Source organism: Aspergillus steynii (assembly GCF_002849105.1).
Source record: "Aspergillus steynii IBT 23096 chromosome Unknown P170scaffold_8, whole genome shotgun sequence".
Classification (NCBI taxonomy): Eukaryota; Fungi; Ascomycota; class Eurotiomycetes; order Eurotiales; family Aspergillaceae; genus Aspergillus; species Aspergillus steynii.
Genome location: NW_020194405.1, coordinates 890,509 through 916,652, shown reverse-complemented (window position 1 = coordinate 916,652; position 26,144 = coordinate 890,509). Strand labels below are relative to the sequence as shown.

Genomic DNA, 26,144 nt, shown 5'->3' with positions numbered 1-26,144 from the left:
CATCCTATTATGTATGTTGGCCACAGTGACAATGAACTCGACTGACCGGGTCCATGGAAAGTGGATCGCGAGAGCTACTATAGCTTGTAATGATGGAATTGGGACCACTGTGAGCTGGAATCTATATGCATTGGTCTGTTTTTAAGAGTTGCATTATACAAACATCGAACTCCCGAAATATAGCGCAGGAAAATGAAGAAACTACCAATGATGACCATCCTGCCTAGGCTATTCTTCCAAATCCGAGAGATTCGAGTCTGGGTCTGGAACCGATTCCCCGTCCTCAGACCACCTGTCGTCCAGCCTGCCCCCCAAACGATGCAGGATGGTGACGACGGGTTGGATATGCTCGTTATCGGGAATGAAGCGATCAACACCATCAAGCTCCGTTAACTTGGACGAGGGGCTCGCTTGTAAGGCGCGTAATGCATTCACCTGGGCGTCGTGCTCCGCATTCGCCCCGCTTTCATATCCCCTTATCGTAAGAGTCTCCAGATTCGGCGGCAGGTGATCGACCAGATTGAAGTTTTCGATGTTTGGCACGAGAATCCCCCGAGCGAAGTAGTTCAGAAACCTCAACCCCATTTCTAACGTCTTTAAAGCGTGGAAATCTCGTAATGATCCACTCTGCTCCCACAGCGCACCTGGTAATGCGAAGTCCAACGGGCTGGCGCTCATGTCGTGTCGGCCACCGAACCGATCAAAAACCGCCTCCACCTCCTGCTCCTCTTCCGGTGTCATGTGATCATCGAGAAGCCATTCGCCGTCGATATCCATATGCAATCTATCGAGAGTTGTCTTGTGCATCAACATCGCCTGGATAAATGTCTTGGGGTTGAAGATAGGGAAGCCGTTTCCGATACGCCCTCTTCCTCCAACGCCGTACGTGAATGACCTAAGTTCCTTGGACGATAAGGTCACAGCTGCCATGTACCTGCAATCGACCGAAGAAGTCATCATGGTGATTGTGCTGAAATTTGTGGATGCAGGCTTCAGCCAGGAGACATCGTACATGATGTCTTCCTGTGGGGTGTCCATTACAATACGCGCCGGAGCTGGCAGAGGGCTCTGGCTTTCTTCGTCATCCATGGTATCCGCTGCACCTGGTTGTTCAGACGTTGACAGGGGGTGATGACTTTCTGCGTCGTCCATGTACTCTTCATAGGCTCTCATCATCCTGAGGAAGGGGGTTGTGGACAGTATGGGCTCCATCGAATTCGCCATAATTTCTTCGACGGCCGGGAACACTCTGAATAGTGCCATGCACCTAGTGAAGTCTAGGGGGCAGTAGTACCCCGGCCAAGGATCTTCACGAACATCCTGATCAGTGGCAATATAGACGGACCGCAGGTTCTGTAGAAAACGCTTCTCGGGATTGGCGTTTATACGGCGCAGGAAGCCTAGAATTGGGAATTCCACGTTCTCTGGAAGAATGGTCGGTTCCCCGTCCTGCAAGTATGTGGCGAGAGATTGGAAAGGTGCCGGGATGCGGATATACTCCACATTCGGGGAGACGATGATAAGAAGCAGCGCCAATACCTGGGCCATATAGACCCCATATGACGAATTCTGCCTGTTATTATAGAGTATTAGAGGAGGAGATGTTCAGTTGCCGGGAGCGTACTAACATGCGTTGCTCTTCCCAATCTTCAGCCACGGCCGGCGGTGGTCGTAGCATTCCCATCAGAATGTCAATTTCCGGAGCTGGGAAAGCCGCGCGTTCAAGCGCCGCTCACAACAGCTTGATCTCCTCGGGGTCTAGGTGGTGGCCGTTGTCGGAAGGAGCCAAGTGCATACGGATCAGGGTGAATCTCAGGTCCGTGTGAAAATGAATTTCGCGCACATAGCGACCTATACTGGGCCGCTTCAAGATCTCCAAGAGCCGGTTAAAAGTGCGATTCAGGCTGTCCGGCTTCGGCACGACGCGAAGTCGCCTGTACTCCCGGCGCTTGCCCATGTCACAAAGGCCGTGGAAAAGGCGACATGAGGCAGACAAGGCAGCGACATCACGATTGGACGGCAGGAACGAAAGGACGTTCGCATGGACCTCCGGAGGAAGCCGTGTGAAATGGGGGGATTGATCCATTTTCTCGAGCAGCTGTCGCAGGTTGGAAGTTTTTAGGGACGAGAATAAGCGGTGTCTAGTCCGCCTTTTAAGTTCTGCCTTAGTGCCTTGGCGCCAGGGAGGTGTCTGGTCCGTGGTTGACTGTGTTTGTGATACATCGTCGGGGCATATTAGACATGATTGATCTCAGGAAATCAACGACTCGTCAACCTTCTCCGATCTTTCTCATGCACGGAAGAATTTGCCCCCAACCTGATGCTATGAGATACGGCGATGGTAAGGCACTAAGGCACTCATGTCCCAATCGGGGTAGCGGCGTTGCGGGGCGTACCCGAACCTAATCCCCATTGGGAAAGTTGTTTCTTTCTTCTGCGTCCTTTTAAGATGATATCGGAATGCAAACCACCTAGTACTACACTAATCTTCCAGTACGAATTTGCTGGACGAGTTTGTATACGCACTGGAACAAGTGTAAACTATTTGTATCAACACCGAGAACAAAGCAAACCAACAGAAAAACGCCTAATCTCAAATAGACCTTTAACCCTCTTCTAAATACATCTAGCTGATCCATGATGCTGGATTGCCAGCGCCGCCCCCCTAACAAACAATTCAGCGGTCAACGTCGGGCGGCGCCCCGCTGTACCCAAACTTCTTGAGATGAGAGTCGCACTTGCGAATGCGCGTGCCGCCAGTACCATACAGCAACTCGGGCTGGCCGCCATTGCAGTCACCGAATTTCATCTACGAAAATTGCACACTGTGTCAAGTTTTGATATCTATCTGGAAATCACGTAACTATATCAGATTGAAGACTCCGTGTCTAGGTCCAAATCGTTGAGGCTTTCTCGATTCCCCTGAAATTTGATCTTTGGTTTCCGGCTCTGGCCCACCAGCGCCTGCCGGCCAGTGAGAGCCGACGATAACCTCTCATTTCCCCAGTCTAATATCCACATCAAAATGACTAGCCCCCCACACCGAGAAATGTATGTTTGCCGAACCATAGATTATGATTGCAGCTAGACAAATCGATTCAATGCGGCCTTCGCTCAACATCCATTACACAAACAAAACCATCATGTCGCCTTCGCAAGATGGCTTTCCTCTCAGCCCTGACAGCCAAATACCAGCCACTACCACACAAGAAGAACATCACCTCCTGCATCGCTCCCTCACCGAGAAGCTATACATGGTAGAAAGAGCCCACGGGGTCAACCTCCACCTCTCCAATGACCAAACTGTCCTAGACGCCTGCGCCGGAGCAGCCGTTGCCATAATCGGCCACGGGAACGAGGAAGTGCACCAGGCGATCATCGCTTAACTCCAAAAGGTCAGCTACGTACACATGCAGTCCTACACGACCGCTGCGGCAGAGCAGCTGGCAAATTCCATCCTCGAGGGGAGCCCATACGGCCTTGAAAAGGCGTTCTTTTTCGGAAGCGGCAGCGAAGCCGTCGAGTCGGCGTTGAAGCTCGCTCGCCAGTATTTATTGAAAAGGGCGAGCCGCAAGGAATGCATTTTGTTGCCAGACGGGCAAAGTTATCATGGAAATACCCTAGCTGCGATGTCGCTCTCGGGTAATATGGCGAGGAAGGTGCCCTGAAATTTGATCTTTGGTTTCCGGCTCTGGCCCACCAGCGCCTGCCGGCCAGTGAGAGCCGACGATAACCTCTCATTTCCCCAGTCTAATATCCACATCAAAATGACTAGCCCCCACACCGAGAAATGTATGTTTGCCGAACCATAGATTATGATTGCAGCTAGACAAATCGATTCAATGCGGCCTTCGCTCAACATCCATTACACAAACAAAACCATCATGTCGCCTTCGCAAGATGGCTTTCCTCTCAGCCCTGACAGCCAAATACCAGCCACTACCACACAAGAAGAACATCACCTCCTGCATCGCTCCCTCACCGAGAAGCTATACATGGTAGAAAGAGCCCACGGGGTCAACCTCCACCTCTCCAATGACCAAACTGTCCTAGACGCCTGCGCCGGAGCAGCCGTTGCCATAATCGGCCACGGGAACGAGGAAGTGCACCAGGCGATCATCGCTTAACTCCAAAAGGTCAGCTACGTACACATGCAGTCCTACACGACCGCTGCGGCAGAGCAGCTGGCAAATTCCATCCTCGAGGGGAGCCCATACGGCCTTGAAAAGGCGTTCTTTTTCGGAAGCGGCAGCGAAGCCGTCGAGTCGGCGTTGAAGCTCGCTCGCCAGTATTTATTGAAAAGGGCGAGCCGCAAGGAATGCATTTTGTTGCCAGACGGGCAAAGTTATCATGGAAATACCCTAGCTGCGATGTCGCTCTCGGGTAATATGGCGAGGAAGGTGCCGTATGAGGGGTTCGCGTATCCACATGTCTCGCATGTTTCTCCTGCGTATGCGTATCGGTATAAGAAGGGTACTGAATCGGAGGATGAGTTCACAACGCGACTGCTGCGAGAGCTGGAAGACTAGTTTATACGCATCAGTCCGGAAAAGGTCATTGCTTTCGTCGCTGAGCCTGTTGTTGGTGCTACCTCGGGATGCGTAACGGCGCCACGGGGATACTTTGCGCGAGTCCGTGAGCTTTGCGATAAGTACGGAATCCTGTTGATCTTCGACGAGATCATGTGCGGGGTCGGTCGCACAGGATCTTATTTTGCCTTCGAACAAGAAGACGCCGTCCCTGATATTGTGACTCTCGCCAAAGGTCTGGGTGGCGGGTACGCCGCTATATCCGGCGTCATGGTCCACGAAAAGGTCATCGACGTTCTTCGACAGGGCAGTAACGCGTATAACCATGGGCACACGTATCAGGCACATCCGATCTCCTGTGCTGCAGCGTTGGCAGTCCAGAAGATCGTTCGCAGGGAAGGTCTGGTGTCGCGATGTGCGGCGATGGGTCGCGTTCTGGAAGAGTTGCTCCGTACCGAGTTGGCGAATTGTTGATCTGTGGGAGATATCCGTGGTCTGGGTTTATTCTGGGCTGTGGAGTTTGTACGTGACAAGGCATCAAAGGAGACATTTGATCCGGCTGTGAGATTCGGTCTTCGCGTTCAACAAGCTGCGTTCGAGAAGGGAGTAGCTGTCTATCCCGGTGCAGGCTCGGCGGATGGCATCCGAGGTGACCATGTTTTGTTGGCGCCACCCTTCACTATCACCGAGGACGAGCTGGAGACTGTTTGTCGGTTGTTGTGAGAGGCTGTCGAGTCGCTGGAAAGCGAGGTTTATCAATAACCTCGCTCGAGCGATGCCTATCGTGTCCGAGGTCATGATGTTAAGGGCTCGTGGCATAATATACACAATAATAGATAGAAAATAAGGCAGTCGATGATGCCCAAACATTGGGCAAATGACTTGTAGCAGCCCTCACATCGAAACCTAGCTTCCTGGTCGATAATAGTCCTATTAAGGCCTCGACCCTCTTCTAAGCCGTCTAGCCGGGAGAGAAGCAGTTATTTCCCAAGTACCGATCGGAATTCTTCTATTACCTGACTTTCTCCTCGTCTCTCATCCATCTCCCTGCGTAATCATTTCAGAAAATTCCTCTCAGCAGGTCTATTCCGACGTGCAGCTGCTAAAGTCGGGGCGGGCGCGTAAAACGCAGGGAAGATGCAGGGGAACGCCAACACGAGCCAATCCCCGTATCTTCGCAAATTAAACACAGCCTATAGGCGCCAACACGCATGGGCCTACTCCCACCCTCATATTAACAGGGTCGGCGGTTAATTGTGGGCGAGGCTTTTTCAGTCCCCTGCATGTCCTGGGTATCGATTTATCATAAGTATCTATTCCCGTCAGCTGCAATCCCGGCGTTTGTTTGTGCTACACAGCCCCTCCATCTGTTTTTGTCGCCCTGGACCATCGTTTCTTGTGTATCCTAGTTGATCTCGACAAACTTCTCAAGATGCTCGTCTCCGAGAAAGTCAGAGAAATTGCCCTCGTCTGGTTCACGGCGCAGGTTATCATCTTCCCAATAATCCAAGCGACGAGATGCTTCTGGCGAGACAACAGCTTAGCTCTGGACGAGTACGAACCGTGTTTTCCCACTCGAGCAAACAGCGGCTGTTGCGGGACCAACAAGAAAGGCGACCAAATCAATGACATCTGCTTGTCGAATGGGCTGTGCTACGCTCAGGTTCGTCCCTACACGGGCCTCATTCTACAGAACACATGTACGGATCAATCATGGAAGAGCTCGGATTGTCCGAAGATCTGTCCCGAGGGTAAGTAGACCTCTTCGCAGATCAGACAAACCTCGTCTAACACATGATAGATATGCGCACCACGTTCGGCATCCACGTCCTTCCCTGCCCGAGATACAGCAATAGACATTGGTGTTGCAGCTCCAACGGCTCCGACTGCTGCGACAACGCCTTCGAAATGGACATGGGCACGTTGATGCTTCCGTCGGATAACGCGCCGACAACGGTCTCGGGAAAAGTGTCTACATCAACCGCGACCGTGTTTTCGACAGTGACGAGCAAAATCAAGACGCCTGGCGGGGGGAGTGACGAGGACAAACAAAAGACTACTCTGGTTGGAGCTGGTGTGGGCGCGGGGCTGGGCGCTTGTATCTTGGCAATGGCGGGCGCGCTTTGGTTCCAGAGACGGATGTACGAGAAGCGATTGCGAGAGTCGAAGGCGATTCAGGCACAGACGTTTGACCAGAACTATGCCCCTGTGCGCGTGATGCCGCCGGCTGAATTGCCCCCGAATTATCAGCAGACTGTCTATGAGATGCCGGCTGGAAGTCCCGGGGGGAGAGGGTTGTTTATATAGGATTTAGCTGTTGTAAATATTGATGATTGAATGACAACGTTTAGGCCATTAGGACTTGTTCACCCGTTTATCTAGGTATTTTGCTTTTTTCTTGTCTAGTTCTTTTGAGTCTGGTACAGTTCATCAATGATCGGGTTTATCCAGAAAGCGACGCTTACGACCAAAATATCCATTCAAATGGTCGATGAGAACTTAAAAACGCAGTATTCAGCGAAGTTCCATCCCATTCAAACCATTTGGCATGTAAACTTAACGCCCAATAGTCTACATGCGCAGATTATTACTCAGGTGCGAGAATCCCATCGAGCGGCTAGAACCGAATCCTGACTTTATTAATCCTGTTGGAGAACATCGTCCCACGATGATCGTCTCCCGATCTATCAGATATCCTACGCCGCCGCTCAAAACAGCCCCGTCACAAATTAAAATTAGACAAAAGCAAAGCCTGGACGGACTCAAATTGCCGCAGTCACATTTTGGCAGCGTCTAGTTTCAACCCTCGCGGTAATTGGCTCGAGACTCGCCCACCAAAATGCGGCGCAGGAGATGCCTCCACCGAACCCCTGTCAAGAATGCATCGCTTTCTTGGCAGCTGACCTTTTCCCCTCAGTTTGGAGACACTTTACCAGCTAAGGCAGGCGAGAGAAAGCATCACCTCTCGTTGCAGGCCAGTAGCGATAATACAAGGTCCGCATTTCCCCGACCCGTCAAGTAAATCAAGTTCTAAGAATAGCAAATACTCGCGGGCACCTAGTCTAGTGATAACCCCTGTCCAGCAAACCCGCCCTGATTCATGCCCAGAAAGGAGGGAAATCAAACAAAGAGACACAACCGACGGCCAGCATCAGACAAATTAAACACATAAAAAACAAAATGAAAGTGTCAAAACAAGGCACAAGCCAACGCTCCGACCACAACCCAAACCCTAGCTATGGAGTAGACTCCACCCGATGAACACTCTTCCAAAACCGCGCTACCTCCTCCCCATGGCCCGTTTCCTCCACAGTGGGCTCCCACTTCCTCTCATGCGCCTCGGCCAGGCTAAGATACGGCAGCATGGTCTCGTTCAGCCTATAATAGGGGGTGCGCGGGAAATTAACCAGCAGATCGCCGGGGTGAATTTGGAAATGTGGAGATGAGCCTGCTCTCCAGCCTTCGTCGTCTGGTGTGCGCGTGTACGCGTTGAACCAGCGCGGGGGACAGTATACCGTCGATCGAGCGAAAAAGTCGTGGTCTTGCACGAGGTTGTTTAGGGCTGAGAGGTCAGATGATAGGGGGTCATGTGTGGTCGGGTATGCGATCGCCGCGGAAAGCAATTTGATGGACCACGGATGGACACGGATGAAGAAGACGCTGTTTTTCATCCCGTTCCAGTCTTTCGTGAGGAGGAGGTTGATGTGGGAGAAGTCCGGTGGGGGGATGAATGTTTCAAGTGGCAGGTTGGGGTTCATGAGGATGGTGTTGCTGTCGAACCAGCTGTCGGCGGCAGGAGTTAGTGGTGCGGTAAGGAATGGTGTTTGGGGGATGTTCGAAGCTTACAATAGCCATTTTACACGCTGATGGAGGGGTTTCTCTAGTTCCTGGATCATGGTCGATAGAAGGATGGCGTATTTGTTCCATCCACCACCGAGGACGGAAGTGCGCTGCACAGACAGCGGATAGCCATGTCGATGACTGTGGTCTCGGTGTGTGTCTAGGGCTCGCTCGAGGAACGGGCTGTTGTCATATAGCATGGTCACCTTCGCAACGGTTGATGGAGGGTAGTTTGTAGTGGGAAGAGGAAGGCTGGCTAAATCGATTCGATAAGTATATTTGGAAAAAAAAGAAGGAATCGTATGCTAACACACCGTGACTGAGAAGTAGACTGTACAAGCAGAACATCCCCAGCAGGGCTTGTACAACATAAACGATGCCGCTGGGTTTATTATTTCGGGTCCTGAGTATCGGAAGCTTGGGCATCGTGAGCGTCGAAATTTCCAGCTTTTCGGGAAACATCTTGAGTGGTATTCAACATATCGACTTCTGGAGGAGCGTCGTGCTGGGATATAAATCTCAACTATCTACTCACACCCTATTACGGCTGGAGGAAAAGTACGATCAAGGCTGACAGAGACACCCTGGTTCATCTGAAGCGCCCAACTCAACTCCAGGCCCACAAATATAGGCCCTTGCTGGGATGAAGACATGGATGGTTGCCAGGGTCCATGGCCGGCGGTAACGAGATTAATGTGGACTTCAGTTGGCGGTAAGAGTTGAATATGCCTTTACTATAGGGGATTGACATCAGGGACTACGGGTGTAATAAGAGTACCTTGCTTTGCGCCTTATTCCTGTCCATAGATCCTAATGTGTTTCAGCTAAAGAGTATGAGTAAAAGAAAGAAACACACTTAACTTGCTAGCTTCAAAACCTAGCTTGAATGCACTCCATCATTCCACTCCCCTTGAGCGGTAAAAACGGGCATCGGTCCCACAAGGTAAAAAGAGAGAACATTAGTTGTGGCTCCGTGGAGCAGAAACTTGATCATTGTGGATGATCGCCTACAGCATCATTCGCAATTGGCCAAATGCAACAATGTGCAAGGACCTGCATGAGCGGTTCCACCGACCTCCAGGGGTGGCTGCGCCATGATAGGCTTCCCTAGACAGCGTCGGCGGCACGGCAGCACCCCCCACGTTATTTGAGATCATCGGCTGGCTAAAGCGCGCTGAATCACTACACCGTGTAGGTTGAATTCATGCTGGATTTTACTGCTTTGTGATTCGAGCTTCTAAACAGAAATATCTCGTGTAATCCGTCTTAGGAATGGAAAAGCGAAAATTCCTTCCATGTCCACAATACTTTGGTCTCAGTCTACTGGTATTTCACAGGGACAATTGTTTCTCAGGTTGATATTGTTAGTAGTAATCCAATCGACTTCAAATCTCCTCCATCTATTTCCTTGTGCCACAGAAAAGTCATAGACTAAAATTTACAATATCTTAGATGCCTGAGATCCAGGCTAAACAGCATTTCGCCGCTTGCTTGCAACTAAACCTCTAAAGACTTTTTTTCTATATCATAAATGAACAATTCGATCCTCATTCAGTCAAAAAAATTGCTTTATTCGCTTTGATGACTGATTCTACAAGCAGTATCTCGTCGGCTATCAGAACTTTATAATCAGTAGATCCTTGCCCCTAGACCCGACAAATATATTGTCTCAACCCGAGCAACAAAGGACCTCAACAAAATAGCACCAGTTACAAACATGCTTCCCTATAACCACCCCCAAAAGGCGCCCAAATAAACAAAGCACAAAACAAACTCAAATCCTCACCAAAGCCCTCTCATGTCTATACCCGTCATCATCATCCACCAGCCCCCTCACAGTCTCGCATCTCTTAAACCCGATCACAGGACGCTTCACCTTAACTTTCGTCCCGTCCGGCTGCGTCCGCGAGAACCAAATATAGCACAGCCCAGGATCAATCACGAACCAGGTGATTTGGAGGGTGTAAAAAATGAAGAAAAAAGTGCGCGTGGGGGCCGTGTGGAATCCCCACACCAGCCATGATAGGAGCGCTGCGACCATCGCGGTTGTGAGGATGATGGTTCGTGTTATGGAGGAGAGAGGGGCGGTATAGTTGACTTCCGTCATTTTGGAGGCGCAGGGTTTTCAGTTTCCGTAAAGAGGGGGGAGGATTCAATTTTGGGTTTGTTCAGCAATCATTGTTGACTTTAGATGGATTACGGGGAGTTAGTTAAATGATTTGGGTCGGGTAAGCTAGTTGAGTCAGGGGAATGACGTCATGGTGTGGGCTCGGGCGTTGTCCGTTGAAAGCCTTGTGGTCGCGGTTCTACTCCGTCTGGTTTGGGATTTTGAAATTGAGCGTGAGAAATAAGATGCCTATATCTACGGATTATTTTATTTCTTTCCTAGCTTTTGTAGAATCGGGAGATTTACTCAGTATCCAAGGGGTTACCGCTACTCTTCATCCAAACAAGCATTCTTGGCATATCGGCAGCCCTGGGTGGCATTAAAATGAAAAGTCTAGAGGACGTTAAGATCATTCAACTAGTGACTTACAACATTGGGATACTACTCTATGACTCCCGTTCTGATTACTGTATGTGAATAGCAGCCATAGAGCGAGCTCGTGGCCTGTTGGTGCCTGATTTTGCAGATGGATGTTGGCCCCAAACGTTTGAAAGCACCATGTCTCGGAACACAGCAGGACCATTTCTCAGAGTCATTTAGTGTAAAGAATTAGTATGGTGCATTTAATAGATGCTTGAGGGAGGTATTCATTTGATTGCGCTGCTATCTTAACCCCCGGAGATCTTATAATATGCTGATTCTTTCCCTAAGATAAAACAAAAGACTAAAAAAGAGCCCTCCACTGGTTTTAATTGAATCCTGCCAGATGCTCGAAATACCTGGCAAATTCCGCATCATTCCGCAGCAACTCATGCTGCTGCGACTCCAGCTGAAGAAAAACCTCATATTCCCTCGCATCCCCCTTGCTGAAATTCGGCAAAACCAACGCCACACCTCCCGTGACCGGCCGATGAGTGCGAAACGCAGCCGGCAAGGACCCAGTCCCAATGTCGTACTTCTCAGCAGTTCCAGAATACCAACTGTTAACAAGGATGTCCATATCGTGGAAATTGACATGATAGCCCAACGCCTCGTTCGGGGCTAGAGATGCCACCAAGGACGCTAAGCCGGCGGCCGAGTCTATGGTTACCCCCTGGATGGATTTGCGGATGGACGACGCTGCAATTGCGAGGCCCTTATCCGAAGCTAAGGACTCGCTGCCTGTCGGACCTGCGCGAGCAGGGAAGACGGAGTTTCCGAAGTACTGCTCCGATGTTTTATTCTCCGGGTCTCGAGAACGGAGGTCCACGGGGTTGATGCAGGTCGTTGGGCTTGTGTTCTTCTCAGGCTGGAGCTGCAGCCGGACTCGGGTGATTGAGGTCCAAAGAAGAGCTGAAAGACAGTCGTAGGAGGTGACGTAGTCTACCCCGTCGAGAGGTTCGCATTTCTGTTTGAGCTCCTGCAGGGAAGCGTCGGTGATTCCGTAGATGCTGGTCTGGAAAGGTGGTGGCGATTTGGGGATGAATGTGCCCTTCTCGATCACATAGCACAGATTCAGTCCTTCAGGGAGGCTGTCCTTGGGAACAGTGAATTGAGCGTTGTAGGGTGTCCGGTCGAGAACTGGAGTGTACGTGGGCATCTCGAGGTCCTCTTGGTGTGCCTTACTGCCTTGGCATACTAAAGACAGGAACGCGTCCATGGATCCCCAGTCGCCCACCACATGATTGACGGCGAAGCCAAGAATCAAACCACCCTCGATGACACTCAGTTGAAGTGCGCACACTGGCTTTACCTCTGTTGCCAATGCCGGCAAGAGCTTCTCAGGGTCCAAGTCCGCAGGGCTGAACGCGTCACGGGCCAATGCAGAGAACGATTTATGATCAGCGGGTGAAAAGTAGCGGACAACAAATAAATCCTTTCTCTCTCCTGCACTTGTCAAGATGTACGGCTTGCCGGTGTCGTCGTATTCGAGGTTTCCAGCTATGAACGGAACATGGCGGGTTGCATTCTTCAGACCCTCTCTGAATGAAGCGATGAGTTTGTCGAGATCGACGGTGGGCGGAAGCTCATAATAGATGAAAGCTTTGGTCATGATAGGCATTGCTATCCTATCTATATCCGACAGCTCATCCTTGCGCGGGGACACTATGGCAGGGTCCATTGTGGTTTGAACGATGTGAGCAGATTGAAAGGGATTGGTTGAGGTTTAGGTGGGATGTTGATGAGGACGTGGAAGAGGGTGGCATGGACGCTTAAATAGTCGAAGAAAGAGGCTGTCTTATCTGACAGGCACTCTCAATTATATTACCTTAGCATGAGGGACAGGACTGCCATAGAGTCTTCCATCGTTCCCTCATAGATAAAATGCAGGATGTGGCTTAGACAGCCCCACCATATCCCGACCCTAGTTTTGTTGGTCTTTGCCATTTTCTTTCCTGCTTTTTAATATGCTGCACATTTTATTCCTATTTGGGGTTATGTTTGATACATTCCGAAGTCGATGACCTCTGTTCCAAGTGATAGATGACTTAGGTCTGCTGCGATATTTCCTAATCGGAACCCCGACTGCCTCAGCGATCAGGCAGTGAGCGCCAAGCAGGACACGGCTTACCCTAAAGGAGTCCCCGACAACCGAAATATGGAGCCACTTGGGCGATCATTTTCCAAGTCGACTACCAAGAAAAGGCTTGTTCAAACCAATAATCACACTGTAAGATTATGGTGGGAATTGTGTTGCATTGCTTTGGTTGCCGCTTACTCCTTGCTGTTGCCCACGAGAAAATGTTTGCAGATTTTGCACTGTCTTCCTGTAAAGAGACATACAGGTAGACATGATGTAAAACCAGAAAGAAATAAAAGGTAGAAAGAAACAGTCCAGGCTTTAACTAGGAATGGCATCTTTCGTCACGCCTGTCAGAAAGAGCAGCCTTTCTAGAAGCGAACGATCTCCTTCCTGCTCAATCGTTCCCTTATCCAAACCGCCGTTAAGAACATTCTTAAGCTGACTTTTGTCTAATGTGATGATGAGACCTGATTCGCCGGGAGAAGAGAGACAAGACTGAGCTCTGTATGTCAAAATGCCATTGCTGATGATTACCCTCCAATTTTGTTCCACATCGGTCAGGGTGATATCGATCGTAAACGACTTGTTGGTTGCCTTCACACCATCCAGACGTACTGATAGGATAGAAAGCCACTGTTCGACTGACTGATTTGGTGCAAACCCCTGCATAGACCGAGGTGCTGTCTCAGCCTTCTCTCTGGAGTGAAGGTCTTGGGCGCCAGATAGATAGAAATTTCTCCATGTCGTGTTCTCAGCCCCGTACCCCAGTCTCTGAAACACCGATTCTAACAGCCTCCTGGACCCCTCATGTTGGGGATCAAGTGCAACAGCATGCCCGAGCAATGTGGCCGCAAATCTCAAGTCCCCGGCTTGGGAATATCCCTCTGCTTTTCGCACAACCTCCTCAATTCCTCCCATACATTCCACATAGCGCCTAGCATTCTCAACAGGCGGATATTCCCACAAATGAGCAGGGTTCCCATCAAACCAGCCGACATAGCGCTGGTAAATTCCCTTAACATTGTGACTCACTGACCCGTAGAAACCCTGCGTGTGCCACGCTTTCTGTAGTGCTGGGGGTAATTTCAATGTCTCTGCGATTTCGATACCCGTCATTCCGGTATTCATCATGCGCACTGTTTGATCATGCAGGTAGCCGTAGAGATCTCGTTGCTCTGTAATCATCTTCGCGAGATTCTTCTGCCCCCAGGTCGGCCAGTTATGTCCGGCGAATAAAACGTCTGATATGTCACCGTACAACACCAGTGACTCGTCCAAATAGTGCGCCCATGCTTTCGCGTCTCGTACTAATGCTCCACGCAAGGTGATGATATTGTGTAAAAAATGCGTCGCGCATTCAGCGATGTACAGTGCTCGGCGATCGGGGAAGTGAAAGTTCATTTCAGCTGACGCTTCTGTCCCAGGGACCATCTGAAATCGAATCCTCACTCCATCCATGCTCTTCTCCTGACCGGTCCGAGATATGGTCTCGTTGGGCGGAACCAACGCGTTGGTCCCATTAGACACCGCCATGCCGATACCACAACCCAACTGTCCCTCGGGAGACTTGGGTAATCTGCTTCCGTACATGTACATCGCACGACGACGCATGGCCGGTCCAACTAGCATGTTCTCGCTCGTCGCTTCTTCCATGAATCCTTCTGGTGCGAGAATAGGAATATCGGCGGACTCGGGCAGAACGCCTTTTGCGCCACCGAAATGATCAATATGGGAATGCGAGTATATAAGACCCGTCACTGGGCACCCCCCTCGATGCTTTTGGTACAAAGCCAACGCTGCAGCGGAGCATTCGGAGGAAGTCAGAGGATCGATGATGATGATACCGCTGTCTCCTTCGACGATCGTCATATTGGCTAGATCGAAACCACGGACCTGGTAGATTCCAGGCGTCACTTCGAACAAACCCTGTTTAGCGACTAGCTGGGCTTGTCGCCAGAGCTTGGGATTGGCTGTTTCAGGGCATTCCGCGTTGTGGACGAAGCCGTATTCGTCATTGTTCCATACAACACGTCCATTGGTGGCGTGGATAATGCATGGATCGAGAGAGCCAATGAAGCCACGAGAGGCATTCTCGAAGTCGGTCTTGTCTTCTAAGGAAGGTTGATGCTCTTGGTGGGCCATGGTGAGAGGTAGAAGTCTGAGGTGGCGAGTGGTAGTGCAACTGCCAGGGGAAAGTCGCTGCTTTTATACCACTCGGCTGCAGAAGGGCTGTCGTACCAGGCTACACGATAAGGGGCTGACGCAATTTACCCCGCTCACGATTCGTTATTCTTTTCTCAGTATGCCATGGTTGTACCTCGTCTTTCAAGACTATCTCGCTTGGATGTGGATTCTGACATGCCCCGATGATGCGGGGGCATACATTACAGATTTCTTCCCTGAGCCCTCAGTATGTCGAAATAAGAATACATTCTTGCTATAATTTCACTAGTACAAGCAGAAATAAAATTCAACACCTTTGACGTGTTCTTACGATCTTTTCCTTCCGTTGCTACATTGTGTTTACAACGTGTACTTAGACCCCGGCAATCCACCAATCACCAACTCACCCCCGTCAACCATCCGATTACATCTATGAAGCCGAATCGACAATAGAATCACTAGCACAATACTCATACCAGTCAAGCCAACACATGTCAGAATCCCCGGATGGTAATCAGGTGCATCCTGTGACCGATACACAAGCGACCCCGTCATGCCGCCGGATGCGCCTAGACCGACGAATATAGCGCTGCAGATAGCGCGGTGCCACTGTCCGCGGACATTATTTGCCTGTTTGCATTAATACCAGAAGGGTGGAGGTTATGGGAGAAGAAGCTACACACCTGATATGCCATAGCAGCCGGGACGTTGGAGTTCGCGCCCATAGTGATGAAGAAACATCCTACTAGCCGGGGAGCGTTGCCTTTCGCAAAACCCTAAAAGCGACCGATTAGCGGGTACAATGAGGGAATGAAAGTATATTACCATTAATGGAAGGCCTATCAGCGTCAGAATTGCATTGAAGATAATAATCGGCCCACGAATGCGATACTTATCTCCGATACACGAAGTAGTATACATCACAATGCCAGCCGCCGCATATGGTGGCGCGAAAAGGCATAACGACGCCCCTTGGGAGAAGCCCATTCCTTCACGATAGATCAACGGCATGAAGTAAGTTATTGCGTATGCTGTCGTGGTGGTCGAGAAATAAATCAACCCAAACCCCCATATGTTGAGGTCCAAACCCGCAGCTAGGTACTTTCTCAAATTGAACGGTTCAACCTTCACGTCTGCGCGGTCATTTTCAATCCGACGCAAAATGAAGGCGTACTCATTCTGGGTCATGAATTTGCGCTTGCTCTTGGCCATTCGGTCTGGGAAGTCAACTAGAATGAAATAGCTGATGGCAGCGAGAACACAAGTTAGAAGTCCTTGGATTACGAAGATCCAGCGCCAGGCGGAGAGGCCACCGAGGCCGCGCTGTTTCGTCAGTACGGACACAAATGTGGACGTATATGCCGGATCTATTTACCATGTGTGTAATTCCGAAAGACAGAATTCCAGTGAAAGCTGAGGCGACGCATCCGAGAAGATAAAACACAGCATATCGCTTCTGGATGTCATATCTGGTATACCAAGTCGCGATAAGGTACACCGACGCCGGGAAGAACCCTGCCTCCAATGCACCGATGATAATCCGAATTCCGACCATTTGGGACCAGTTCTTCACGAACCCTGCCGATAGCTGGGCACAATCAATACTAGGTTCGATTTGAATGTGGAGAGTGTGCAAATACCATCACGGCACCCCAAACAAAACATATTCCAGATAGATAAGGAATGGGTCCTAACTTCCGGACAAGCAAGGGTCCCAAGACCTGGAGGCAAATGTAAGGCGGGAAAAAGGCCACTGCGATAGTACTCTGCTACCGTTACTGGTTGGAAGAAATGGAGACAGGTTGAAGCACTCATACATATTGCGTTCCAACCAGCTTGAGTTCTTCTTTCATACCAGCGACAGCTGCTGTCCCGAGATTTCCCCGGTCAATCAAAGACACTGTATGCAAGAACCCCAACATAACAATCAATCGGCGATCCACGCGGTGGATAATCCTCCTCTGCTCTTTCAAAGTGTATTCCTCATCCTCATCTATGTCGACATTTGGTAATTTCGCCACCGATTTGACAGGTAAAGCCGGGTTCTCAGACTGACCGGACATCGTGAGTCGTATGCTAATCAGCGGGTAAAAGAGTGAACATGTTAGGTTGCTGATGAAAATGTTAAATATATGTTGGTGCGGTTTTCACATCGCGATACCTCAGTCAAATGGCATAATTGCTCCATTTCTGCAGACATTCATTAGGTGGTTAGAGATCAGCCAGCGAATATACCTGATCCTGCTGCATTGAAATGCGGAGAAGGTGCCGATGGCCATCGGATTTCGGCGTTAGTGTGCAGCGTCGCCAGGTGTTCTGCCTATCGCCGACAACCGCCAATATTAGAGAAAGCATGCCAGCATTTGACTTGATTGCGTCAGTTTTACAGTGTTGGGACTTGTTTTTATTTGTCCCCTTCTGGTGGTTGATATACAAGCTGTCAAACGAATGGGAGCCCATCGGCCCTAAACGCCGAAACCCGACGGTCCCAATTTAGGGAGCATAACACATCTCGGGTCTGTCAATTTCGGATCTTATAAAAGAGTATTTGCCAAGGAGAAAGCGAAACAGTTCATTCCTTGTGAGAGCTGAATTCCTTTGAAGAGAAATAATCAACCATGACCTCCTCCAGCACACCCAAAGTCCAACGCCAGCGCTCCTCCGGCTCGTTGGACTCCTACGAACCCGTCCTCGTTACACCAGTCATAGGAACCGAGTTCCCAAAGAACACCTGCAATATCGTCGATGACATCCTCCACGCCGAAGACGCGGACCGAAAAATCAAAGACCTCGCCATCCTAGGTGCGCGCCCAAGCTCTCCCCCGATCCCAACAAACCCAACACCACTAACCAACAAACCCAGTCGCCGAACGCGGCGTCGTCTTCTTCCGCGCCCAAGATAACCTCACCAACGCCATCCAAAAAGACCTCATCCTGCGCATGGGCGCCCTAACCGGCCGCCCATCCTCCCACGGCCTCCACATCCACCCCGTAACCAACGACGCGCGCGAATTCGGCGACCCCGACCCCCAAATCAGCACCATCAGCTCCGAGGGCCGTAAGAAGCTCTACAAAGGCTCGGTCTACAGCACCCAGGCTGCCGTTTGGCACAGCGATATCTCATTCGAGCATGCCCCCGCTGACTTTTCATCCCTGCGATTAACCAGCCTCCCCGTTACAGGCGGCGATACGCTTTGGGCTAGTGGGTACGAGATGTACGATCGGATAAGCAAGCCGTATCAGCGATTTTTGGAGGGGTTGACGGCGGAGCATAGAGGCGAGGGGTTTAGGTCTATGGCACTGTCGGGCAAGTTTGAGATGTTTGGCGGGCCGAGGGGGTCGCCGGTTAATGTTGGTGAGGAGTTGGTGGCGATGCATCCGGTTGTGAGGACGAATCCGATTACGTGGTGGAGATCGATTTTCTCGGTTGGTGAGTGCTAGGCTTTCTTCTCTTTGTTGGTTAGTGAGGGTGTGTAGGTACTGATGCGGGAGGTTTGGGGTAGGTTCGTTTCCGGTGAGGATCAATGAGGTGAATCGAAGGGAGAGCGCGAATATGTTGCAGTGGTTTCAGGATCTGATTACATATGGGCATGATCTGCAAGTGAGGTTTAAGTGGAATGAGCCTAATGATATTGGTATGTTCTCGGTACGATCGAAACTGGGTGGGTGCTGATTCTATCTAGCTATCTGGGATAATCGGAGCGTGTTCCATACGGCTACTGGGGATCATGAAGGGTTCGGGGCACGGAGTGGAAACCGTGCTGTTGGGGTGGGAGAAGTTCCATTCTTTGATCCAGAAAGTAAGTCTAGAAGGGAGGACTTGGGAATTACGGATACCTTGGCGGCATGTCATTTTTAAGAGATTCGCATTTTGATTGGGTCCATTCGTTGTTAGTTAGGATAGTTAGATTTCGAAGTGCAGGTCATCGGCCATGTTCATGAAGAACAGATTGCCTGTTGATATCTCATCCATGAGGATGCCATTGAACGGATAACTAATGTTGAAGAACCCGTTTTGTCTCTCACAAGCGTCGGCTCCTGTTCCGTCGAAGAAGCCCATGTTAGACAGGAACTCGTCCTGTAAAGCAGCAGGGTCACTTTGCGAGCTGTGAGACCCTTTAGATGTATCTCCGAACATCGCCCGAGGTTTGTCCGTGAGAGAATAGTCTTGGCGATCTATGTCATTTGAACCACTCGAGTCATTCGCGAATTCCAACACACGAGTGATCAATGACTCCAAAGAATCTCGATATTTCTTCAAGCTCGAGTCGCGCTCTGCCATCACAAATAATGCCGACGATGCAGCTCGTAAGTCATTTGAAACCGTAGCCGTCAACAGTCCTGGAGATCGGAAAAGACAGAAGCTGAGTCGCAGTCTGTCAGCATCTGAATATGAAACTGGAACTTGTACTTACCACATCGTGAGTCCAGCCATAAATATTCCATTGACCAGAAGGAATGAATATCCCGATGAATCTCGCTGTCTGAGTCGTTTAAAGAGCTGGCACATCTGACCTGATGCCTGTAGAGTTCTCCCGATAAGCTCATGGTCGGGTTGTAGTATGTTTAGAAATGGCTGCAATAGCATTCGAACTGAATTGTTCCAATGCATGCTAATGAAGTCTTCTTCGTGTTCTGCCATGCAAGGCAATGTGCTCTTGAACTCTTCCAACGATGCGAGAAGCGGAGAGATCTCCGGTACCAACTCGCTGGGGGGAAGATCCACTCGGTAAACCCTAAGATGGATGCGAGACATAATACGCTGAAGCCGGATTGACGAAATGAATCTTCTCAAATTTGGACCCGGGGGTTCGCGTGAAGAATCGGTTGGGTTTAACAGAAGATATTGAATAAATCCGTCGTCGGTAATGGTGTCGTCCAAGTCGGCTGGTAATTCTGCATCGATCTCCTCTTCTGCAATACTGAATGGTCTACCCAGAGACCATGAGGAATATCTCTCCAGAATGTAAACAGTCCAAAAGATCCGACGATGCAGCTGTGCATGATACGGTGTTTGTTTTCGATAGTGAGCTTCTCGATGAAGGCCGTAGTCTATGCATATACGCAGTGCTAGGCCCATCATGTACCAGACTTTCGACGATGTTGACGAGCGTAGATTGTAAAGGCAGAGGAGGGTCATTGCCTCTGCTCCGGCTAGAGTCAGAGACTCGCGAACGGATGAGTTGAACTGCAGTGCTGTTTCATAGAAGGAGCTTGGTGAGCTCCCAGCATATGCCTCTGTCATTTGTAGATTCGCGGATCCAATGGCATAAACCATAAATAGCTTGAATCGGTCGAATTGAGCCTCGGGGTTTGTGTCAATCGGTAAGTTCCGATCACGATGAAGCTTGAGAATCTTGGAACGGTCAAGGAAAGGTAACCTCATATGCATGTTTTTTAAGTAGGCATCCAGTATGCGCGAGCCGACTTCATCGTCAGGAGGAGCTGCTTTGTTTGCGACAAAATTATTGGATGCATCCTCGGGTTTATGGCTCGCGTCAACCGGTATATCATCCATCCATGCTGTGTCCTGAAGCAGGCGTCCTAGGCTCTTCGCGATCGTTCTACCAGACGATGGTCCCAGATAAGTTGATTCAGAGTCCCTAAGACTAACCAGAGGCACAGTCCCGGGTTTATTTCGTTTCAATAGTAGATCCGGGTATTCCCTCCCATCAATCTCAATGGCACTATCAAAACCCGATAGCGGGCTGGATACTTCAGCCAGCTGAGACTCAAGAAGCTCGATTCGCCGAACAAGTGCATCTTTAGACATCGCGTGGTGCCATGACAAGGTAGCCTCCGACCGCAGACATGGCTGATCTGCGGCTTCACACCCCATACAAACTGGGAACCCAACACACCTCTGCTTGCGACGATGGCACCGACGACAAGACTTTGGGATACGTTTGCGGATTCTCGTATCTGTTGCCATGGGGTTTCAACTTTTGCACGTATTGGTGCTGTCAGCAAACGGATCTTCTTCCCCGCACTCGGTGGCTATATGCCGAGGCGCCAATCGGTGATTGTGAGGCCATAGTGATGGGGCAGCACGTCATCACGCTATGGATGCATTATTAACACATGCACGAACAAGTAGTGCACAGCATTATATTGATTTTCGGCTCGTAATCTTGAAAAAAAAAAAAAAAAAAGAAAAAAAGAAAAAAGGAATTGTTGCAAACGGTGAGATTACGCTTCCACGAGGACTAATAGCTATGCTCTGACGAGCTGGATCTACACGAACATTGTTCTATTTGGAAACGCCACTTGGAGAAAGAGATCAAGTCTATTGTCCCGGTTCGAATAATAGTCCACTTCGTCACGCAATGTATTTACGCTATATGAGGATATATGGTTAACTTTTGTTTAGAAAAGCCATTTGATGCTTGTATTGTGTAGTTTAGAAGACCTGTTCCTCCAACTCAATTGTAAATCGCTCCTTCAGCTGAATCTTATGCTTCTGCTTCAGCTCGTCTCTCAAGAGCGTCGCAATTTCTGCACTTGTCCAGGGAGCAACCATGCCTTTCTCCTTTATATCCCCACGTAAAACAGCCAACACACCGACCGCACAAGGCAGCCCAACCAACTTTGCCATCGCACTTCTAGACCCCGGGGCGATGGGCTCGCCGTACTCAATCAGAGTGCTTGTTCGTGTCTCTCTAACGCCGTCTGGGCGTAGCACATCGAATTTATGCTGCAGCGCAATCATATCCCGCTCCCCAGGACCATACGCCATTTTCTTCTCCAGTACGGCACATAGAGTGTCGAGAGGGGAGCCATGAAGCTCAACCTCCTCGTCACTGAATAATCCGATCCATCGCAACCCGGACACCACGCGTTCACTTTCCTCTTTGGATAGGAAGTGTGCCTTCTCCAGAACAGCGGTCTCCAACTCAGCTTCACTCGTCTCCGGAGATAAACCAAGCAGTCGAGCCGTAAGCTGCGACCAAGTCAAGGGCTCCTTTTCATCCGCACCCAACGGCGCCAGCTGCTCCTGCGAAAAATACCCAATCGTCACCAACGTGCGAATAATCTCCGGAAATCCCTTATATCTCAATGTACCCCGAAACACGGTATCCGCTTCGGGAATGTTATAAAACTCCCTAAACCCAACCGCGTCGCGATTCGGATAGCCGACCAGCTCAAACTGAGGAAAGTCATCATTAGGCTTAGCGCTAGCCATTAAATCCTCGCCTTTGACTTCCGCAATCTTCCCGTTCTCGTACCACTGCCCCGGGTTCAAAAGAGCAAGCAACCCGCCCCGCGGACTCCACGAGAACTTATACCCGAGCGGATTATCCGCATTATCAGGCGCCGGCAACGCACCGCAGTAGCTCGTGAAGGAAGTGATTTTTCCGCCCGCGCGATGGACCTCGTCGATGGTTTTCACGGCATACAGGTGGTCGATTCCGGGATCGAGGCCGATCTCGTTCAGAACTGTGATACCAACCGCCTTGGCTTCTTCGTTGAGATCCCACAGAGCCGGGGAGATGTAGCTCGTCGTCACGACAGGTTTGGTGTGCGTGATTGCGGACTTGACAACTGCCGCGTGGAGGGTGTATGGGAGGAGAGAGATCACGATGTCAGCGTCGGCGACGGCGGGGTCTAGAGCTTCGCTGTTCGCGATGTCAAGTGATATGGCTGATGTGTTGCTGCGGCCGGAAGTGATTGCCTCGGCGGCGGAAAGAGTCCGGGAGGCAACTGTGACGTGGACGCCGGCGTCAGATAGCGCCTGCACTGCAGGTGGGCAGACGAATCCGGCACCGAGAAGGAGGGCCTTTTTTCCTGATGCCATTTTGATGGACCTTTGGGAGTTGCGTGTAGGTGATGAAGAATGTTGTTTGCTTATGGACACAGGCGTGTAAGATATATAGAGTTTTGATTTAAGGACACCTTTATCGAATTGACTTCTTGGGGCCAAATGGAGAGCAAAGCTTATTATAATTGTTGATGGTTTACAGGAATGGTTTAGTGCGCGTTGGTGAGAAATCAAGGCCCAGTGATGGCCAAATCACGCCATTATTGGCTGTGAGTCATTGGCATCGGGGTCTCGAACTGGAAGGTTTTATGAAAATCGTTTCGCTCTCTCTCTACATGGACTCAACCCTATAAAATTATGTCCAAGCTCATTCAGAGGATGACAGGATTACTATTTGGTAAACGTGGGGCGATTGGAGCGATGGGGGCCAAAAGCCACTAGATACAGTGACAATATAGGGCACAAAGGTTGTGTAACTCATAGTAGGCTAAGATAAACGCCAATAGCCATTGCGTTGCAATAAACAAACCTGAGGTAAACCGATTTGCATATATGGGTAATTTCTACTTGTTGAAAATTTTCTTGTGCTTTTTGTGGAGCACCACCAGGCTGGCTTCGATCTCATAAGCCATCACCTTTGGAACCTCGTGAACTAAATAGCAACACAAAAGAAGGAATTCCTTAACAGAACCCTCTGTAAAATGATAATCCTTGCCAGCTAGGGGCTCAAAATCTGATCTTATTAAGCGGGATTCAGATCTACAAGCACGAGGTCAGGGGTATTCCCGGTGCCTAGGGAGATCGATAGTCTCGAATCTGCCAAGGATCAATAAGGCTAGGTTAGAGTGAAAGACGATTGACCGGCTGATCTGGATTCTCTCGGCTACAACAGCTAGACATAAAATTTGGGTCACCGTTCAATTTCTTCTGCCTTTGGCAGAACATAATCACCATGCACTATAGTTCCCGAAACGCCAAGTGGAAAGTGAGGCCCTGACGCTCGCCAATGCGTCGTTTAATCTTACAAGCTGCCAGGTTTTATTGATCAGCCTAAAGAAGTGTGAATTGTTCTATTTTGGAAGGCTCCATTCATGTTGTCCCGGCAGGCATCATTGCTTGGTGCGCTGGGCTATCAGCACTACGTCGGCAAATCGGCCTCTGCATAAAATCCATTAAATGTCGCATAACTACCACGAGTCCCGTTTCATACGAGTTGTGCATCGACTCAATATCAAAAGGCATGTTAAAACCCACAACTCAAGCTAAGTATTTTCATCCCCGCATTCCTTACGCTGCATGGCTTTCAAGGGACGATAAGTTCGCCGTGCGCTGGGCTACATTGGGTTAGGTCACCTTACGATGATGGGTATGTTACATAGGCAGTTTACTTGAGCGCAAGGCTGAGTCCAGTACCATTATCCAACTATAGAAACAAAGAAACACGTATTAGTACGTAGCGCGCGGTACGTACCTCTGCTGACGCCCAGAGCAAATTAGGCTACGACCAGTCCTCAATCTTTTCATGTTATATATTAAAGCTAAGAACGATCTTCGTTTTGTTCAACTCAACACCTACTTTCGGCGAACTCACGATGACAGTCCGTACCCTCTCATCGAGCATGAATTCTTTGCCGAATGAACTGAGTTTAGCTATTTTCTGCTCTCTGTCTTCATTTTCTGACGTTGCGTACTTTGCCACCACCTGCCATCATTACCGCCAGCTATGGACTGAGCACAGCTACATCATCTATCAACATGTCGCACCGCGAACCATTCCATGCCGCAAGCATGCACGAGTGTTGCTCGCCGACCAAGGCGGCCCATCCCCTAGCTCAGGTCATCTATCCTTCCAGCATGTCCTTCAGCTCATCCGCAATGACAAGGTCGTGGAGGGCGGTATTGCTCATTTCAACAACCATTGCGCTTCTTTTATCCGTAACGACGTCGGACTACGACACCCACCTTATCTCACCAACACCGAGCGTCCCCGAATGATTCGGGCGCTTTATCAAACTTGGGGTGTGGCTCTAGTGGACCCGACTGCCAGGAAACAGCGAATCAATGCCTATAAACTGAAAGATTTGGCTGTCCTAATTGAGCTGGGCTGGCTGCCGCACAGTGATTATTTAGAGTCAGATCCCACTATCGCTGACATGCTCCAAGCTCAACACGATCCGTTCGAGTTCATATTTGTTGAAATTTATCCCCGATTCGAGCAGCTTATCAAGGACCTCCACGATCATGAACATGCGGGTACGTGGCATCTTCTGAAAGAATACGGATACCAGGGATATATCACAATGTGGGACGCATACCAGGAGCAGTTCAGGTGCATGACTCTGTTTGGGGGCCTAGTGGAAAAGCCTAAGCGGAGTTGGCCTCCTCTTCCTCCTCCGGACACCGTCTGGTATGATACTTCGGATGATGACCTGGCAGAAGGAGTCGAGCCGGGAAATGAGCATGGTCCCCGGTCGTTGTGTGACGTCCCGGGTTGTTGTTCCCAGAACCCTGTTATTCCAAGGACAGATGACTCTGATCGTGATAGCTCTGAGAGCGATGATTATTACTCTTCTGATGAGTATTCCTCTGATGGATCTAACCGAGGATCTTCGCGTGGTTCCGCTTGTGAATCCAACCGGGGGTCTTCGCGTGGATCCTCGCGTGGCTCAAGTCGCAGCAATCCTTTTTCCGACAAGTTCAGCCTTAAGAATCCCTTCTCGGATGCCCACGCTGTTAATGATATTTTTGCTATTGAATACGGTCCCACTAAGAACTAGAAGCCCGGAATCAATATAAATTCGAAGCTGGTGACATTAAACTTGTTAAAAAGAAAGTGTAATGCTAATAATATATTTAGGCGGAAAGGCTCGCATGTTGAGAACTAAGAAAGCAAGCAGAGAAAGAACTAGACCTTAAGTGTCAACCTCAATATATTCAGCTTGATACAAAAAGGTGCTGCCTTCATAAGAAGCGATTCCATTGATTTCGAGTCCCATCTGATATGTCCCAAGTGGTATCAAGACTGCTACATTCCTCGCACGGCCTTGTGGTTACCCATCAGTCCGCAGTCACAAATATTTTAGGCAACTGAAAAGCGACCCATAAGAGAAAAATGACGAACAATCGTGGTCGAGCGATCAGATACGCTGGATTTGATTTGACAGGGGTACATGTGCGTATCATTTCGCGGGGGCCTAGGATATTCTTTAAAAACAAATATTTGTCAACCGTGCATTGCATTTG

The 26,144-nt window shown here is 49.8% G+C and overlaps 14 protein-coding genes across 14 annotated transcripts; 6 read left to right on the top strand and 8 right to left on the bottom strand.

Annotated features, from left to right (window-relative positions):
* Positions 1-147: 147 nt before the first annotated feature.
* Positions 148-2,086, bottom strand: P170DRAFT_513108 (uncharacterized protein; the record flags this gene model as incomplete). The annotated part of the gene is made up of 2 exons (XM_024855062.1): positions 148-1,573; positions 1,737-2,086. 2 exons carry the CDS (start codon positions 2,084-2,086, stop codon positions 229-231), a joined length of 1,695 nt encoding a protein of 564 aa, XP_024700325.1. The 3' UTR covers positions 148-228.
* A 1,010-nt stretch (positions 2,087-3,096) lies between these two features.
* On the top strand, positions 3,097-3,664 carry P170DRAFT_440186 (uncharacterized protein). Its single transcript, XM_024850020.1, has one exon. It carries the CDS (start codon positions 3,144-3,146, stop codon positions 3,384-3,386), a length of 243 nt encoding a protein of 80 aa, XP_024700324.1. The 5' UTR covers positions 3,097-3,143; the 3' UTR covers positions 3,387-3,664.
* A 103-nt stretch (positions 3,665-3,767) lies between these two features.
* Positions 3,768-5,330, top strand: P170DRAFT_458611 (putative aminotransferase; the record flags this gene model as incomplete). The annotated part of the gene is made up of 5 exons (XM_024851808.1): positions 3,768-3,792; positions 3,937-4,103; positions 4,137-4,492; positions 4,544-4,980; positions 5,014-5,330. The coding sequence occupies 5 exons, from the start codon at positions 3,768-3,770 to the stop codon at positions 5,250-5,252; spliced, it is 1,224 nt and encodes a 407-aa protein (XP_024700323.1). The 3' UTR covers positions 5,253-5,330.
* A 495-nt stretch (positions 5,331-5,825) lies between these two features.
* On the top strand, positions 5,826-6,881 carry P170DRAFT_458610 (uncharacterized protein). Its single transcript, XM_024851807.1, has 2 exons — positions 5,826-6,280; positions 6,331-6,881. Exons 1-2 carry the CDS (start codon positions 5,962-5,964, stop codon positions 6,834-6,836), a joined length of 825 nt encoding a protein of 274 aa, XP_024700322.1. The 5' UTR covers positions 5,826-5,961; the 3' UTR covers positions 6,837-6,881.
* A 49-nt stretch (positions 6,882-6,930) lies between these two features.
* On the top strand, positions 6,931-7,253 carry P170DRAFT_271446 (uncharacterized protein). The gene is made up of 2 exons (XM_024843145.1): positions 6,931-7,124; positions 7,184-7,253. Exons 1-2 carry the CDS (start codon positions 6,963-6,965, stop codon positions 7,199-7,201), a joined length of 180 nt encoding a protein of 59 aa, XP_024700321.1. The 5' UTR covers positions 6,931-6,962; the 3' UTR covers positions 7,202-7,253.
* Positions 7,254-7,556: 303 nt separating this feature from the next.
* On the bottom strand, positions 7,557-8,654 carry P170DRAFT_440181 (uncharacterized protein). Its single transcript, XM_024850019.1, has one exon. It carries the CDS (start codon positions 8,285-8,287, stop codon positions 7,766-7,768), a length of 522 nt encoding a protein of 173 aa, XP_024700320.1. The 5' UTR covers positions 8,288-8,654; the 3' UTR covers positions 7,557-7,765.
* Positions 8,655-9,919: 1,265 nt separating this feature from the next.
* Positions 9,920-10,547, bottom strand: P170DRAFT_440179 (uncharacterized protein). The gene has a single exon (XM_024850018.1). The coding sequence runs from the start codon at positions 10,474-10,476 to the stop codon at positions 10,144-10,146; it is 333 nt and encodes a 110-aa protein (XP_024700319.1). The 5' UTR covers positions 10,477-10,547; the 3' UTR covers positions 9,920-10,143.
* A 677-nt stretch (positions 10,548-11,224) lies between these two features.
* On the bottom strand, positions 11,225-12,621 carry P170DRAFT_467639 (uncharacterized protein; the record flags this gene model as incomplete). The annotated part of the gene is made up of 1 exon (XM_024852489.1): positions 11,225-12,621. Exon 1 carries the CDS (start codon positions 12,575-12,577, stop codon positions 11,225-11,227), a length of 1,353 nt encoding a protein of 450 aa, XP_024700318.1. The 5' UTR covers positions 12,578-12,621.
* A 676-nt stretch (positions 12,622-13,297) lies between these two features.
* Positions 13,298-15,121, bottom strand: P170DRAFT_429729 (alkyl/aryl-sulfatase; the record flags this gene model as incomplete). The annotated part of the gene is made up of 1 exon (XM_024847910.1): positions 13,298-15,121. The coding sequence occupies one exon, from the start codon at positions 15,119-15,121 to the stop codon at positions 13,298-13,300; it is 1,824 nt and encodes a 607-aa protein (XP_024700317.1).
* A 381-nt stretch (positions 15,122-15,502) lies between these two features.
* On the bottom strand, positions 15,503-17,205 carry P170DRAFT_366448 (MFS general substrate transporter; the record flags this gene model as incomplete). The annotated part of the gene is made up of 6 exons (XM_024844757.1): positions 15,503-15,772; positions 15,826-15,918; positions 15,968-16,465; positions 16,518-16,730; positions 16,783-16,908; positions 16,960-17,205. 6 exons carry the CDS (start codon positions 17,203-17,205, stop codon positions 15,503-15,505), a joined length of 1,446 nt encoding a protein of 481 aa, XP_024700316.1.
* A 555-nt stretch (positions 17,206-17,760) lies between these two features.
* P170DRAFT_479542 (TauD/TfdA dioxygenase family protein) lies at positions 17,761-19,001 on the top strand (the record flags this gene model as incomplete). Its single annotated transcript, XM_024853694.1, has 4 exons — positions 17,761-17,944; positions 18,006-18,572; positions 18,646-18,777; positions 18,826-19,001. 4 exons carry the CDS (start codon positions 17,761-17,763, stop codon positions 18,999-19,001), a joined length of 1,059 nt encoding a protein of 352 aa, XP_024700315.1.
* A 45-nt stretch (positions 19,002-19,046) lies between these two features.
* P170DRAFT_415927 (uncharacterized protein) lies at positions 19,047-21,074 on the bottom strand (the record flags this gene model as incomplete). The annotated part of the gene is made up of 2 exons (XM_024847092.1): positions 19,047-19,506; positions 19,558-21,074. The coding sequence occupies 2 exons, from the start codon at positions 21,072-21,074 to the stop codon at positions 19,047-19,049; spliced, it is 1,977 nt and encodes a 658-aa protein (XP_024700314.1).
* Positions 21,075-21,467: 393 nt separating this feature from the next.
* P170DRAFT_440178 (aminoadipic semialdehyde synthase) lies at positions 21,468-23,040 on the bottom strand. The gene has a single exon (XM_024850017.1). The coding sequence runs from the start codon at positions 22,935-22,937 to the stop codon at positions 21,543-21,545; it is 1,395 nt and encodes a 464-aa protein (XP_024700313.1). The 5' UTR covers positions 22,938-23,040; the 3' UTR covers positions 21,468-21,542.
* A 1,423-nt stretch (positions 23,041-24,463) lies between these two features.
* On the top strand, positions 24,464-25,938 carry P170DRAFT_271414 (uncharacterized protein). The gene is made up of 2 exons (XM_024843144.1): positions 24,464-25,853; positions 25,923-25,938. The coding sequence occupies exon 1, from the start codon at positions 24,494-24,496 to the stop codon at positions 25,676-25,678; it is 1,185 nt and encodes a 394-aa protein (XP_024700312.1). The 5' UTR covers positions 24,464-24,493; the 3' UTR covers positions 25,679-25,853; positions 25,923-25,938.
* The last annotated feature ends 206 nt before the right edge of the window (positions 25,939-26,144 follow it).